At 29.6% G+C, this 15716-nt stretch overlaps 1 protein-coding gene and 1 long non-coding RNA gene across 5 annotated transcripts in view; one reads left to right on the top strand and one right to left on the bottom strand.

The window, feature by feature from the left end:
* Window positions 1–2009: 2009 nt before the first annotated feature.
* On the bottom strand, window positions 2010–5427 carry LOC142328138 (uncharacterized). Its single transcript, XM_075371680.1, has 2 exons — window positions 5344–5427; window positions 2010–2601 (listed from the first exon to the last, which is right to left on the bottom strand). Exons 1-2 carry the CDS (start codon window positions 5365–5367, stop codon window positions 2263–2265), a joined length of 363 nt encoding a protein of 120 aa, XP_075227795.1. The 5' UTR covers window positions 5368–5427; the 3' UTR covers window positions 2010–2262.
* Window positions 5428–11645: 6218 nt separating this feature from the next.
* The window catches only part of LOC142327253 (uncharacterized), a 389528-nt gene continuing 385457 nt past the window's right edge, over window positions 11646–15716 (top strand). For all 4 annotated transcript variants that reach the window (XR_012756953.1, XR_012756950.1, XR_012756952.1 and 1 more), the window contains exon 1: window positions 11646–11992. This is a non-coding gene — a long non-coding RNA (uncharacterized LOC142327253). The remainder of the gene's footprint in view (window positions 11993–15716) is intronic.

The raw sequence follows: 15716 nt of genomic DNA, 5'->3' as shown, positions 1-15716 counted from the left end.
GATTTAGTTAAAAGTTTTAAGACCATTAACAATAGTATATTCGGTTTAGTGTGAAACCTCGTGAGTCCTTGTTTTCATTAGCAAATCTGGTGTTGAATGGTTATTATTGTTGGGAATGACCATGCCATCTTTAGGTTATCTTGTTTCAGGTCGCCTAAAATGATTTGGTCTTTGTATCATTGGCGCTGGTGATTCAGGAAGAAAGGGAAATAGTTTTGGAACTGATTCTAGGGCATTAAATAAGGAAAAATATTTATGCAGACATATTTCCGTAAATGCTTTGTTACCGAATTACAGCTAGCAAAAACCTTTGCTCGGATTTCAGTTCCCCTGTGAAATGAGGTTATAGTGAAATTTTATGAGGACAAACTTGTTAGTCTAATGTTTCTTGAGCTGAACAATCTAATAAAACAGGTTTCAGAACTGTTGTATCATTGCGTAGTTTTCTGTATATCCATTTCAGATCTGATTTAAGTTCAACAAAAATCAAAAACCATAAAATTTACCCGTTATATAACGCATTAAAAATTTCAGTATGCCTTCAATTCACCGAAGGAACTGAAATTCGGGTCAAAATTTTCGTTAGGTGTAACTCGATAACGAAACGTTTTCTGACATGTATGTTTGTATGAAATTTTTCCTTATTTCAAGCCTAGAAACAGTTCTAAAATTATTTTCCTATCTTCCTGAATCATTCTGTATATGTATATATATATATATATATATAATATACAAAATAATTCAGAATGATATATGTGCGTGTATATATTGTATTTATTTTGTTTTCCTAATATGTATGTTGCAATCTGTTCAGCTTGTGAACAATAAACAACCCCGTACAGCCTAATGAGATGAAGATGATATGTATGTATGACATGGAAAAGAGGCTTAGTTTTGTACAGACTCATGCCGATCATTCCCGAGACGTGTAGGTAATTGAATCCTAACCATCAAAATACACTGGTATCAGGTATTCAAATCCGTATAAAAGCAACTAGCTCTTATTAGGATTCGAGCCTAAGAACGTTCGACTTTGAAAATCAGCTGTTAAACAACTGATTTGCGACGATGAGTTAACCAGTAGACCAGTAGGTGGGCTATTACGAAGTTAGGTGGGGTAACGTAAAAGGTTTGTTTTCCACGAAACATATGTTCTGAATTATATTTTATTAAATATTAATTATTTAAACAACAATGAAATAATAGCTTTCGTCCAGATAACGGTTTAGTTGTTGCAGTAGCATTAATCAATTTTTTAATACGCCCCTTATACTGAAATAATTCTATAATACCCTCTCAAAAAATTACACCATATTTAAAACCATGGTCAGACAGGTATTCGAAATGAATTCGCACTATGCTTTTCAATAATAACTTATAGGTTGTTTCTCCTTGGAGCAGATCTTATTAATCTGCTGTCTAGATTATTAAAAAAAATTATTTTGCAATTTTATTGCAATCTTATTTGAAATTTAAAAAATTGAATCAATTAAAGTTGTACGTAATTCTGTTTGCTTTAATTTACAGTGGCTGTAATTTTTTTCTAAAATGTATTAAATTTAACTTTTTGACCTTTGTATAATAGCTGTTTCTTGTGTGGATGGAAAAGTAAATATTAAAAATATGTTTTCTTCGCACGAAAAATAAAAAGTAAAGCAAAAAATCTTTTTTCGTGCAAAAGAAATATAAGGGTGGTTGGAGGATAATAATCCTCCAGAAAGGGACGCGGATTCTCCTTTTCTCGTTTTTTAATTTATTTTTTTGGTATTTTCATTTTTTTATGCATTTAAAGTAGTAATTTTTACACATCATTAAAGTAACTGTTAGTTTTTGGTTAAGAGTTATTTTTACTCATCGACGTAAATTCCATGGTGAAAACACCATGGAACGAATTATACCGAAGATAACATGGACTGTAGAAATGATAGACATGAGAAAATTAAAAAATATTAAAGAATCTATTGAAAATTTTTATTGTCATTACAAAAACATTTGTTAGTTGAATTAAATATTGATTTTTATATACAAGTTAAAATGCATTCCATTTAATATTAAAGATTAGATAATCCTTCCCAGCTTTCTAACTGAAATCGTAAGTTCCAGTTAAATTTTTTTTTTCGTTTTCAGCATTTGGTTTTGGCATTTGTAGAACAGCAGATATTTTTCTGCTGTTGTTTCAGGTTTTGTTTTATAAGTAGGGATCGTTCTGTTGTTATTTATAAATCTGCTTTTAATTGTACACTATTATGGTTGGATAAGTCGTTAAATAGAATTAATAAATACATCATCTAGAAATATCTCTGAAGGACCTTCATGTGAAAATTGAAGTGAATGATCGACGTCTGTTCCTTGTCTTTCTCCTCTGTCATCTTTTATCACGGTTTCATAAGCACCTGGTGCTGCTTTTACGTCAGTTGCATGTCCTGGATTGGTTGGTTGAGCTTTTTTCTCAGAAGTTTCCACGTTTCTTTTTGTTGCAGTGTTCTTGTTTTTATTAGGATGTAATGATGGTAATGATAAGCCTAGAGGTAAATAAATTTCTGATCCCGTTTGGCCTTCTGTTTTTACCAATTTATTTATGGTAAAAACAAGAAACAATACCTGCAATTCATAGAAATATTTTATGAGCTTTAATTTTAAAAATTCTTAAAAGCTGTTCTATTTAACTAGTATATATTATTTATCAACACTATCTTAAAACTAATATAATTATGAGAAATAAATTCACTAATTTGAATAACTGTTCACCATATGCACTGTTTTTTTGTACTATTACTATTTTAGAAAAATTCAATATTGATTTTATATAAACTGACTTTTTTAATAAAAAATAAGTTTAAAAAAATATATAAATTATTTATACAAAAATGTGTCGAAATAAGACAAAAGTCGATATATTGACATATCGTAACATAGCGCAACTCTAACTCATTCATTTGACAAAAGTATATTAAAACAAAAATGCAGAATTTATTAATATAAACAGAAGATTAAAATAGATTAGAAGTAACTAGAAAATAAAATACTCGGTGAACAAAATAAATTGGTATTTTTTTTTTTTTTTTTTTAAATTGCGTCGCTAGTAGCATGCACTTTTGCTAGCGACAGGTTACACATTCCTTGGTGATGATTTTTTATCATCATTGTAACTCTGATTATTATAATTTTATATTATGTGCAGAGTTTAATTTAAAAAATGTAAAATGTTTCTTTTTTTAGAAAACATCTATAACAGAATGTATATCGCAATCCAAGGCCACTATAAGAATAATAGGAAAGAGATAAACAGGTGAAAATAATGTTGAAATAAAACACATTTTTACCTTTAATGCAAATTACAGGCAATTTTAAAACTGAATAAGTTAACTCATTGAACTAACGAAACGACCAAAAAAAGTTTTAGTTGACTTCTATTAGGCTGATCTGTATTGTATTTTCATCGTAGTTTAATAAATCAAATTTTAAACAAAAATGAAATAACATGGATTAACAGACATAACGTAACTACATGTGTTTCACATTTACTTTTAACTGCTGCAAACAAACCGTTCCCGTGCGCGTTAAGAAGTAAACGCCAGGTACGACCGGGCATCCGCAAAGATAGAAAATAGTAGGAGGACTGCTGATATAAATGCTACTCTTATACTTAATTTTAACTTTATACGTTAAATACGTTATATTCTTGGCATATTTATAATTTAAGAATATTGCGCTAAGCATTTTTAGTGAGAGCAGATAATCAATCGAGTAGTCTTTATGTTTACGTCACTTCCAAACATAACTGGATTGTACTTTAATCGTTAAGTACTATTAAACAGTTTTTTATTTACTTTTCGATAAATTTATTCGTATGAATCCTTAGTATTTACTTCACTTTAATACTTAATATTAGCCACACTGGTTACCAAGGGAACGGACGGAACCCCGTTCTCATGGAGAGCACAACCGAAAAGTTATTTCCTCATTTCCATTGCCTAGAGTTGAAAAATATGCTGGGTGAATACTGAAATCATACGATAGATACACATGTTAACAAATAATTTCCAATTAGTCTCGTAATAGGAAATTTTCTGTACTGTTTATTAATAGAGAAAAATATTTTGTTCAAATTATGATTGCAAAAGTTAGTTTTCTCACGTACTATTTGATAAACTGAGGTTTCTCAAGCTGGAGAAACTTATTAACAAATTTTACCTGAAATGAGTTACATACAATTGTTTTCAAATATTATGAACATATACATATTCTGTTCATTTGAAAGCAATGTACCATAGAACCGGCCGTCGCTGACAAATGACTGATATCTGTGTTGAAGTTTTTAACAACTTTGAGGATCTGAAGCTTACTATCCTAATTGATATGATATCGACAGCAGAACTATCGTTTACACACGATGTCTCTCCGGTTAATCAGTTCTTTTCTGTTTGAGGATTGCGTACATTTAATGTTCTCTGGTTATCCTTAGCAGAAACAAAATTCATATTCTTTAAATCTAGTTGAATATTTCTTGATATTATCCATTGCTTGATTTTTTTTTTTTTAGGAAAAAATATATCCTTCTTTAAAGAAAAAAATCCTTTTCAACCAAGTCGAAAGCTACCAAAGTAGTCGATTAAATATTTAGATACGATTTCCTAAAAATACTATTAAATGTTTACGGATTTTTCAATCTTACACTATTCTAATGATGCCATTTATACTATTCTAATGTAATTAAAAAATATCCTAAACGAGTGAATACCAAAATATTAACTCAAAGTAAGAGTTAGAATTCTTTTATGTTAAAATTTGAGTACTACTTAATGTTTCATTTAGATCGTTTCAGTCATCCTTAGTTAATATTTTGACATACGATAAATTTCGAAAAATCGATTTAATGGGTTAAAATTAAAAGTTATTTCACTTAAAACTAAACCTAATAGAAAGACTTCGTGAAAATTACATTTTCTGTACAGTGCACCAATTAATTTTATTTTTTTAGTCTCTTTAAGTGAAAGTAATTTAAACTAAAAACAATAAAAAAAAATACCATAGATTAAGTACAAATTATTTAGCAAAAATTAAAGGATGAATTTTAAGAAACAAGTATATGGGAACGGCTCAATTCCAGAATTTAATTTTTTTTTATTTACTAATTAAAAAAATAACAATTCTTTTAACATTATGCACCGGTAAATCTAATAAATGTTACTAATGTACTTAAGTAGAATGTAAGTGAAAATTTAAATTTTTGAGTATTCTAGTAAAAATAACGCTTAACCATACTGACTTTTTAACACAGTTACCAAATTTCTCCTTCAGTTACTTGAAAATTTTAGTAACATAATAAATTCTTTTACTTACCATTAACAGGTTGGCTAACTGCATTTTCTTTATTACCTGCAAGAGTTAGTTTATGGTACAATAGTGAGCTATCACACTTAAAACTTCTAACAATAAGTAACAAATTATTACGAAATTCTTTTATTTTATTAATTCTTTTTTTTTATTATTGTTATTTATTAGCTGTTTTGTAAATTTAATACGTTTTAATTTTAGTATTAACATTTACAAAAACAGCTGTTTTATTAATCAGCTGGTAATTAATCACTACTGTATCAGTATAAAATATTAACTAATCTTTTGTATTATTTTTTCGAATTTTTTTGACTGTTTTATTTTAATATAGATTATAAATTAGGATGTTTATTTGTTATATTACATAGAATTCCATTGAATAAACCGCACATGTTTTAAAATAATTTACGCGTATTTTTTTCATAATGTTTGTTTAAAAAAAAAAAATGTAACAAGATCGTTGATTTATAAATGCACTAAAAGAAATATGTTTTTAGTTAAGTCAAAATCTAATACGAGTTAAAGCAGATACTGTAGAAAATAGCTAGAATGGTATTAACTTCCGCAGTGAGTAAAATGAAGAATTCTCTTAAAACTAATTAGTTATCTCCAAAAGAGTTATAACGAAAAAATAGGTTATCTACAATAAACATTTAATTTTGCATATTATTTGAAATTTTTTAATTCTCTTGTAGTTTTAAATTTTTATTTAAGTTCTCTTTAAAATTTTGCGACAAGTTTATTGTGTTCTTTTTCGTGGGTATAATTTATGTAGTCATGTATTCCTTTTTATACTACGTCTGAACCCAGTTATGGAATTATATTTTAAGGAAATTCTATTAATGCTAAAATTTTATTTTATTGCTAAGTGACTCTGTTTATGGGTTGTGGTTCCATAATATTACAGGAATTACGTGAACCCTCTTTTAATGATCATCAGGTTCTATTCCATTTACTGGATTCAACATCTACAATCTGCAGTGAGATCACTTGTTATTTTTTATACGATACAATGGTCCAGAAATTGTGATAGGTAAACAGATGTATGCTAATAAAGTAGGGTGACTCGAATAGGATGGTGGTTTGACAGTAACGGAAGAACTTGAACAATTTTTTTTTATAATTAATACGGCAAGTGTCCCGTTACCAAGCAACACTCCCACGTATACACACTCAGTAGGAACAACTTAGGTTAAATCTTCTGGCTGAACGCTCTTTATTCAGTCCTTATTTAATATTTTTATACTCTTTTGTGGAACGAATGCGAGTGAGGTAGATGTGCCTAAATGCAAGAGGTGAAAAGAGATGAATGACGGTAGTTGTCAGTTCCAGAAACAGGCGTAAAGAATAAACATGCCTTTAGAAGTTTGTACATTCGCATTATACCTCCATATCCTCCATTACAATATTGTGATACAGCTGTCGTCTTATCAGTCTTTCCTCCTTGCTTGGGGAAATGACGAGTGAACTTTGAAATACTTTTTAATTAACGAATTTTCCACGAAACATACATGTGATTGAAACATTATGATATATCTTAGAAAGTGGCCGTTGATATTTCTTTTCTCTATCTGTGTCTTTTTATTCTAAATCAAGCAGAGTATTATTTGTAGGAATGTAAGATAAGCTTTTCTTAATACATACAGCTACTAGCAGTAAGTTTTTGTTTATAAAAACAAAAACATTTCCTGTTCCATTTTTTCCAATAGAATGATTTTTTTTGACAATACATTAATTTATTTTGTAATTGAAGTGATTTGTATGAAAATAACATTTTTACTAAAAGCAATTTTATAGCGTACAATAAACAATAAACTTTATTAACAAAAATTTTGTTCCACTACACTTTTTTTAGTTGGAATTATCTAAAATTGTATATACTTTTATTATATATTAATAGTACTGATATATTTTTAATAGTTTTATTAATATTCTTGTTTAATAACTGTAGTCATTAAATATTTCTTCTTTAAGTTTTAATCTGATACAGTTAATTTTTGTTAAATTGATAAAAAATATAATATTCATGCATATAAATGTACTAAAAAAAATTCATATACGCTTGTAATTTTTCCCTCGTTAAAAATTAACCTTTGTCGTAATAAAGTGTGTAGGTTTAGTTGGACGTAAACCTTTTTAGTAATCTGAAGGAATAATAAATAAAACTGAATGTTTATTTTTTGGTTTCGACTGGTGATAATTGGTAACGTTTACCTAATAACTTGAACAAGAACAATGAAGCTTTCTTAAAATCGCAATAGCTGAAAGAGTTTTATAGTTGTACGAATATTTCAAAGGATTTTGTAACTTACGTACACTTTTTTCTTCCTAGTTCGAAGTAAAGGAAGTATTGTAATCGCGAAAAATGTACGTTTTCAGATTTCAATGGAAATATCCATTTGACCATCCCTGAATTCATTTTGACTAGTTTCAGTGTGACGTCTGTATGTACGTATGTATATACACATTTATGTATCTCGCAAAACTCAAAATCGATTAGACCTACGGTGTTGAAATTTTGGATTTAAGAATGTTGTAACATCTAATTGTACATCTCCCTTTTTGATTGCAATCGACTGAACCAAAAGTCTCCAAAAAATTCCAAAATCCAAAAACATTTGCATTGGTCATTTTCTTGACTACAGTAATAAGTACTCATTGAGAGCTTTTTAACGATTTATCATAAATGGTACTTAATTTTGTTGGTTCCAGAGTTGTAGCCAAATGTTATTTTAATTACTGAAATATTTGGATCTTAAAAGGGGAGGCACATCGGTTCGAATCAGACTGAATCACTTTTTTTACCTTTTTTTTTCAATTGAAATATATTGATTTATTAATAATTATTAACCTCTGATTATTACAAAACGTTTACGATAAATAGTAATTCAATAATAACATAAAAATAAAAAAAATATCTGAGAATATTAATGAAATAAAATTTTGTGTACTAATCATTTTAAAAAAAAATGTGTATGTGTAATTTAATTGGTGTATAAGTAAGTCATGTGGTGTTCACATCAGATCTTTTCAACAATCTTTGGTTTAGAAAATAGTAAAACTTTGAGATAGGTCAACCGTTTTCTTTGGAAAAAGTTATGCAAATATTTACTTATTGTTTATCGAGTTGTATTATAGATATTTGTTCTCCCAGTAATGAGTTTTAAAGATTTGCAGGAAGGAATGTTGAATCAGAAAAACCATACTCATATACTGCAAATAATTTCTGGGAATTGTTTATTTCGTATTGGCATAAAAATATATTAAGAAAATATTTAAATTGCATATAATATTGTATTAATTTTTATATATTATTATATTGAAATTGTTTTTGGTTAACTTCTTTTTGTAGGTATTTAATGTATTACGAACATGTGAATATATATTTATTAAAATGTACAGCCAGCTTGCCTTTTTAGGTACACTCTTGTATGTATATTATGTTTGGTGAAATTGATATTTTGCTGACTGCTATTAAAGTATGGAAACTTTTCAACATGTAAATACAGGAAAATAATATTTAGAATATCCATATATTTTTCGGTGTGATATCACCATAACAAATATATAAATTAAAAATTTTAATTGGAAAATGCAGGGTTGTGAGACTCACTTTTTAAAGGCCAGTAAAAGAAAAAACTTTTGATAGAAAAATATTAGGGTTAAAACAGTACTAACCAACATGGCAGTTATTAACATTTTTTCGTAGTTTCAAAAGCGTTCTACAATATGTCTTAAATACTGCTTAACAGTGAAACTCTAAAAAAACACTCGTGACTCAAACAAGATATATTTCGGTGTCAGGCCCCTATTAATGGTGTACTGTAGGCTTACTATAGTAACTTACACTTTCATTTTAAAGTTGGTACATCTTATGGCTGCTTGTATATAATCACACTGTTTCATAATTTTCATTTTATAATTTCATAAATTTTATTTTCTACATTATTTGTAAGCTTGATGTATTCACTCATTAACGATATAAGTACAGTAGTGATAAAAATTTAAAACTTGTCTTTTTATTTAATTCCTTTGTAGTGTGGTTTTAACTTTTAATTATGTTTAAATGTATTACAACCCGATAACTTGCGTCGGGTTAACAGAAAAGTGATATTTCTATGTTTAAAAAATTAATACAAAAAAAAGGTTGAGTAGTAGTTTGTGAAATACAGAAAGGAATATTCCTGTGATTAAGGAAAAAATCATCTAAACATGTATGTCGATAAAAGTTTAGAAGAAGTTTTCATATGCACCTGAAATGTTAGCAAAAGTAATACACATAATTGAATTTTTTACTCCTAATATATCTACTCATTGCCTCATGAATCATCTTCTCGTATAGTTGAAAATATTTCCCTCTTGCCCACATGGAAATTGCAGGGTTATTAAAGCTGGATTTATTATTTTTTTAAACAGAATAGTTTAATCATCTGAATTATTTTTATTTTTATTTAGTATTTAGTCTAGAGGAATTAAAGAAGTTTTTGTACGTAAATTGAAAATATTCTTTAATTAATTAGCCGCTTCATAGTTAATTTTTGGCAATATTTGTTTAACTTTATTGTAACTGAACATAATAGGTATTATTTAGATTTTTTTAAATGTATTATTTGGGAAACAGGAGAATATTTTTAACACTTAATCCTCAATATGAGGTCGTAGTTAATTTCTTGAAACTTTTAGGTAATTTTTTAGCCGCATGAAGTTTTAGTAGTTGTCAAATAATTTAATTCGGTACAATTTTATTATTAAAAGTTTTACAAAAGAATATAATTTTTTTCCTTTTGGTATGACAAAGTAGTCAAACAAAAATTAAAAAAAAAAAAAGCTATTTATTATTTTATACTTAAAAAAACAAAAACTTATACTTTTATTTAACCGCTTTACAAGTTAAATTCATTATTACAACAAAAATTAAAACGATTACAAATTAAACATATGTTTACAAATAAAATGAAACTGAGAAAATTTCAGATTCAGTTCGAAAAACGTCCCTTTCGGCACGCCGGAATGCGGAAGTAGATTTCACCCGTGCTAAGTAGGGAGATAAAATCCCGCATCGTTTCAGCATACTCTTCAGTTTCGACTGAGGCAGTGTTAGTCATGGCGAGCATCCTTCCATTTAAACAACTAGCCGGGATGAGGATTGGGATTATTGAAGTAGCTGATAGGAGTGATATGCACAGGTGGTTGTTTCGAGAATCGCAGGTCCGCTGGGACCTGTCCTCGACGGGGCGATGGACACATCGTCTAATCCGGCAGGTCGAGTCTTCGGTCAACTGCAGATTTGGTGAAATCACCTACTGGCTAACCCAATTTTTATCTGGCCCGGCGTGTTTCGAGAATACTTACATGCCAGGAGGAGAGCTAACAACCCCTTTTGCCTTTCTTGCGGAGAGCTCGAGACACCGGAACACGTTGTGTTCGACTGCCGGATGTGGGCTACTGAACGTCGCTCCTATGAGTTGGTGATCTCTTACAGTTGACACAATCATAGATTGTATGTTATCAGGGGCAGAGAGGTTTCGTGCGGTAACTGACTTTGTAACACGGATACTCCGACACAAAGCCGGCGAGGGGTTAAGGGACAGCTCTCTGCGAAGCTGGCGTTCGTCTGTGCTTGCACGGATGGACGGCAGTGATGAGGCACTGGGACCCTCTCATCTCTTCGCGAAAAAGACCGAAACCCGGTGTGAGTGCTCTCATTAGAGTCATTGGCTTCAAGACCGAGTCCCGGCTTCTGCGGTGAATATTTTTTGAAATTAATTTTTGATGTAACGTACATGTAATGTGAATGTATTTTAAAAGAATGTATTTCTGTACTGTTATAGAGAATTGATAAATAAAAGATATATATATGCGAGTGTGTCCGCGCGTGCGCGGGCTTGTCTGTTTTGAGCAAGCAATAAGTAGATTTATATATTGCTGTATACTAATACTTTCAGTTTTTATCACCTGATTAAATACCATTAATTCTATTCTATTACGCTTGATTTTTTTTCTTAAGATATTTACGTTCCAATTTTAGCAATTTATCTTCTTGTGTATTTGTATAGGAAGAGGTGCGGTTATAAATGTATTTGATAATTCAAATAACTATTAATTTATTGGCATTTTCTTTTATTTTGTTGCTAACTGAAAGATATATTTCTACTTTTATTGACTGTACCATTTTTAATCTTTTAAAATATTAATTATTTTTTACGATACTACCTGTAAACAATACATTAAAATAAAATAAAAAAAACTGTAAATTTGTATTGCGTATTTCTTTTAATGCAACTAAAACCATTTGATTAATCTTTGCTTCTGCGTTATTGTCAGATTATATCAGAATTTTCTTTGCAACAAGTGTTAGATATGTTAGTTATATTAACATGCAATTTTTTCTACCAATTTCTAACGGTATACTTCATCGCAGTTATAAATATTAGGCACTCTAATTAAGTATTATAAAATGTTACTTTGTGATTCGTTATTGGTTTGCTTGTTTGTAAAAAACGTTACGATGTAATTTAACAGCAGGAAGTAAATATAATATCAGTTTTAAACGAAAGAAATTACATGGATTGATATTAACTTATAAATATAATGCTATACAATTAATGTTTTTTTGGTATATTGACTGAGTAATCATCAGATGTTTTTATATGACGTAAGTTTCATTTTACTGATAAATATTCATAAGTTACTTATTTCGATTATTTTATTTAATTTTCTATTTAATTTATTATTTTCTTATTTTTTTATTGTAAAAAAATAGATTCTTGAAATAAACCGTGGCGATTGATTGGTTATTAATATTATAACGGTTGTTATATCGATGATCACAACGAATGTTTATATACCTGGTGCAGTTTTCTTGATCAGGCAGTTACGTACCTTTTCGTGTAACGAGAATTTTTGTTGGCTTGTTATATAGATGGACTATCAGTTAGGAACCTGTCTTTAATTAAATACTCAACAACAAATGGCTGTCCGGGGAAATTATTCAGGTTAAAGTAGTGATTGGTACGGTTGATCCGTGAACTGCCAACCTTCCGTACGAGAACCCAAGCGATTACCATCTGAACCTTTCCGATGCAATCTATGGAGATAATTAATTTATGTTGTTATATATATTTTTCTTGATGAATGAATTCACCTGAGTAGCAGTGATACGAGTATGTGAGAGTATGGAAATTAAATTTTGTAACATGGCTCACTGCTATTTGAACCTGGAAACTGAAAGGGTGGATAAAAGACCGAGACGCTACCGCTTCGCATGGAGGTCGGTAGTTGTAAATAAATGATTTTATTTGAAATTAATATTTTATATTTTCATAAATTAAAAAACGTATAAATAATTATTAGAATCTAAAAGTTATATGCCAAGTATAAATTTTTTTTTCTTCTTAATTTTAAAGATTGGGTTATATTTTATTCGCTCGATATGTTTTAGAAACCGAGTTCTGTATCATTGGAAGGAATTTGATTACGTGTGCCATTTAAATGACAAAAAATTGTATTATCGTAATTACAAATATCCGCTTCCGTGTTGAATTATATATGAAATAATTTTCTAATTTTCTTTTTTAAGAAGAATAAAAACTATTATTGTTGTCATTATTATTTTTTTTAATTTATCTAATTATCAGGGTAACTGTAATACTTTAAGATTTATAACATAAATATAAATATCGTCAGTATTTTTTAAAGTGGTAGGAGTATTTTAACCTCACTTTAGCTCAAAAGAGATTTGAAGCTCGGACTCTTATACCGATTATTAATATTACCGATTTATGTATTATTTTTCGTAACGATACATTATTATTTTGAATAACTAACTATTAGCCCGTTACATTCTTTTTTTATTCTTCAACAAATACAGATTTAAAACGCTTTGTTGTTATTAATATTTAAAAAGTATTATTTTTTGTGGTTGATGTTTAATGTATGGTGTGAAAAACTGTTAGAGTTGTATTGTAATGATTATTATTTTTGCTGAAAAGTATATTTATCAGTATTTTAGTTCTTATTTCCAGGTGTGCCAAAGAAATTTTTGTAACCAAAAGACATTATTTTTATTATCCATAAATGAAAATCTACTTTGTCAAGACAGCAATTCACTTCCATGCCTAGGTCGCTGAATGCCAGCAAGTATCTGTCCACTATATTAAAGCGTTTGGAGCACTAATTGGCTGTTGGTCAGCCATGTATCTTAAGATTAGCTTCCCAAAGCAGTGCGTTAGGAGACGTTCCCTTAAGTAAACCCCCTAAGTGATGTTCCCTAAGTGATGTAGGTTGAACTTAGCAACCGTATCAAGAAACTCCAACAAGATCCGACAATGCGGCTCTCGACACATTGACTCGCCGCTTGTGAGTGGCCAATTTTCCCCTTGACCTCTAAGTTCCAGGGTGACTTGGTCTCTGGCTCCTCCAAGAACAGGGCAGTCAAACATCGGGTGCTTATTTGACTGGACCTCCCCGCAGACGCACAGCTCTTCAGCTGCCAGGCGAAAGAAATATTGGTTCAAATTAACATGGTTGGTGAGCATCTGAGCACCCGTTGCCCTTAAAAACGAACTCGAGGCATACCGTCCCCCCAGATTCCGTATAAACTTGTACAGGGATCTTCCCTTACTGGTGGTGTTCCATTCCAGCTGACATGCTTCCATCGCGGGGCTCAGCAGCCTCTACCATAGTGGAAGATGGGCAATTGAACGAAATTTAGATCTTCGCGATGAATGCATGGCAGCAAGAGTGACACGCCACGACTAAGGAAAGATCCTTGTATAAGTTTATACAGGATTAGGGGGGATAGTATGCCTCAAGCACGTTTTTATGGGCAACGGGTGCCAGATTGCTCTCTAACCATGTAAATTTAAACCAATATTTGTTTCAGTTCCGCCTGGCAGCTGATGAGCTGTGCGTCTGCGGGAGGTCCAGTCGAACGAACACGTAATGTTTGACTGCCCATCTCTTGGGGGGTCCAGAACTCAGGCAACCCTAGAACTTTGAGGTCAAGGGAAAAATTGTTTGGTAGATTGAAGGTAAACCACCAAATTTACCCGTTAATTTGTGATGCAAGAATTACAGTTTGGCTTAATTTTACCAACACTCGCTAACAAAGCGTTTCCGACCCTATGTTAACATGAATTTACTATTTTATTTTCACCACTTGATCATCTCCTGTAATATTTTTGCATAGTTCGAGAGTTACCGTTTATGTGTAACTCTATATATATATATATATATATATATATATATATATATATATGTGTGTGTATAATTGTAGGTATATATATTAGTATTTTTTTTCTAATAGGTAAACAATTTCATTCAACATTTCCATTATATTAACTTCAGTTGTAGGATTTTATTTAGGTGTTCCCTGATATTCCTCGTTTATTGTTTCGGTTTTTTTTGTGTGTGTGTAGGTAAGTGAACCTTCAGATATTGCTTCAGAATTTCCTGTTCCTTCCATATTTTTAAATATTCTGAAGATTCGGTCAAAAATGTTTTTTTCATTGTTTCTCTTCGTTCATATGATTCTTTTCTTTTGATTTCCCCAATTGAAATTGTATGTTTCTATTTATGTTTGATTTTTCATGTTTTAATTATTTTTATATAAAATTTATTTTAATATTTTTACGTTACAATTTATTTAAGAAGGAAAATTTAGTTATTAACTCATGCGTAAAACATATTTGTTCACAGTTGTTTGTAGAACTATATAAAATTATCTCGTGTGTGCCCATTGTCTAATTTTTTTTTAAATTTCAGAATCTGTGAAAAACTTTATTGCCATTACAAAAATAATTATTTTATTTTTTACATATCATTTTTTTTAAATACTCACAATTTTTTTATTAAAAAAAAAATTTATCTCTTCATCTGCATTAGCATATTTTGGATTATAAAAAATAATTTTAAAACGATTCTGAACAAAACTTTCACGGTAGAAATGCTACATTATATAGCAGAATTTGTTAAATAACAATTTCTTTAATTACTTTATTTATGGATGTATTAATTAAAAATATATATATATATATATATACTAGCGGACCCGACAGACGTTGTCCTGACGCGGCATTATTCTGCAATAAATACATACACATAAATATAAGTAACTTAATTAAGTTAAAATTAGCAGGAATGGGTTCTAAATTTCATTAAAATGACTGTTAGTATGATATTATCAGTTTGTGATTGTTGTACTATTGTAATGGGTTTATTGATTAGTTATGTGTATTATGGTTAATATTTATTTTCACTAAATATTGAGATGTGCGATGAAAATTGAATTAAAAAATCGAAACGTCGTAAAATTAATAATTAGTGAAATTAATAAATTTTCATCTACATTACTACTAATTTTTACTTAACATCATTCT

This window comes from Lycorma delicatula, chromosome 7, assembly GCF_047948215.1.
Source record: "Lycorma delicatula isolate Av1 chromosome 7, ASM4794821v1, whole genome shotgun sequence".
Lineage (NCBI taxonomy): Eukaryota > Metazoa > Arthropoda > Insecta > Hemiptera > Fulgoridae > Lycorma > Lycorma delicatula.
Note: the sequence above shows the minus strand (reverse complement) of the source record. Positions and strands in the feature narration are given on the sequence as shown.

Bases quoted from the DNA above. Each gene is read 5' to 3' on its own strand.
- LOC142328138 (XM_075371680.1), bottom strand. From the start codon at position 5,367: ATGCAGTTAGCCAACCTGTTAATG. The intron at 2,602-5,343 runs GTAAGTAAAAGA...TATGAATTGCAG, and splicing joins AGTTAGCCAACCTGTTAATG to GTATTGTTTCTTGTTTTTAC.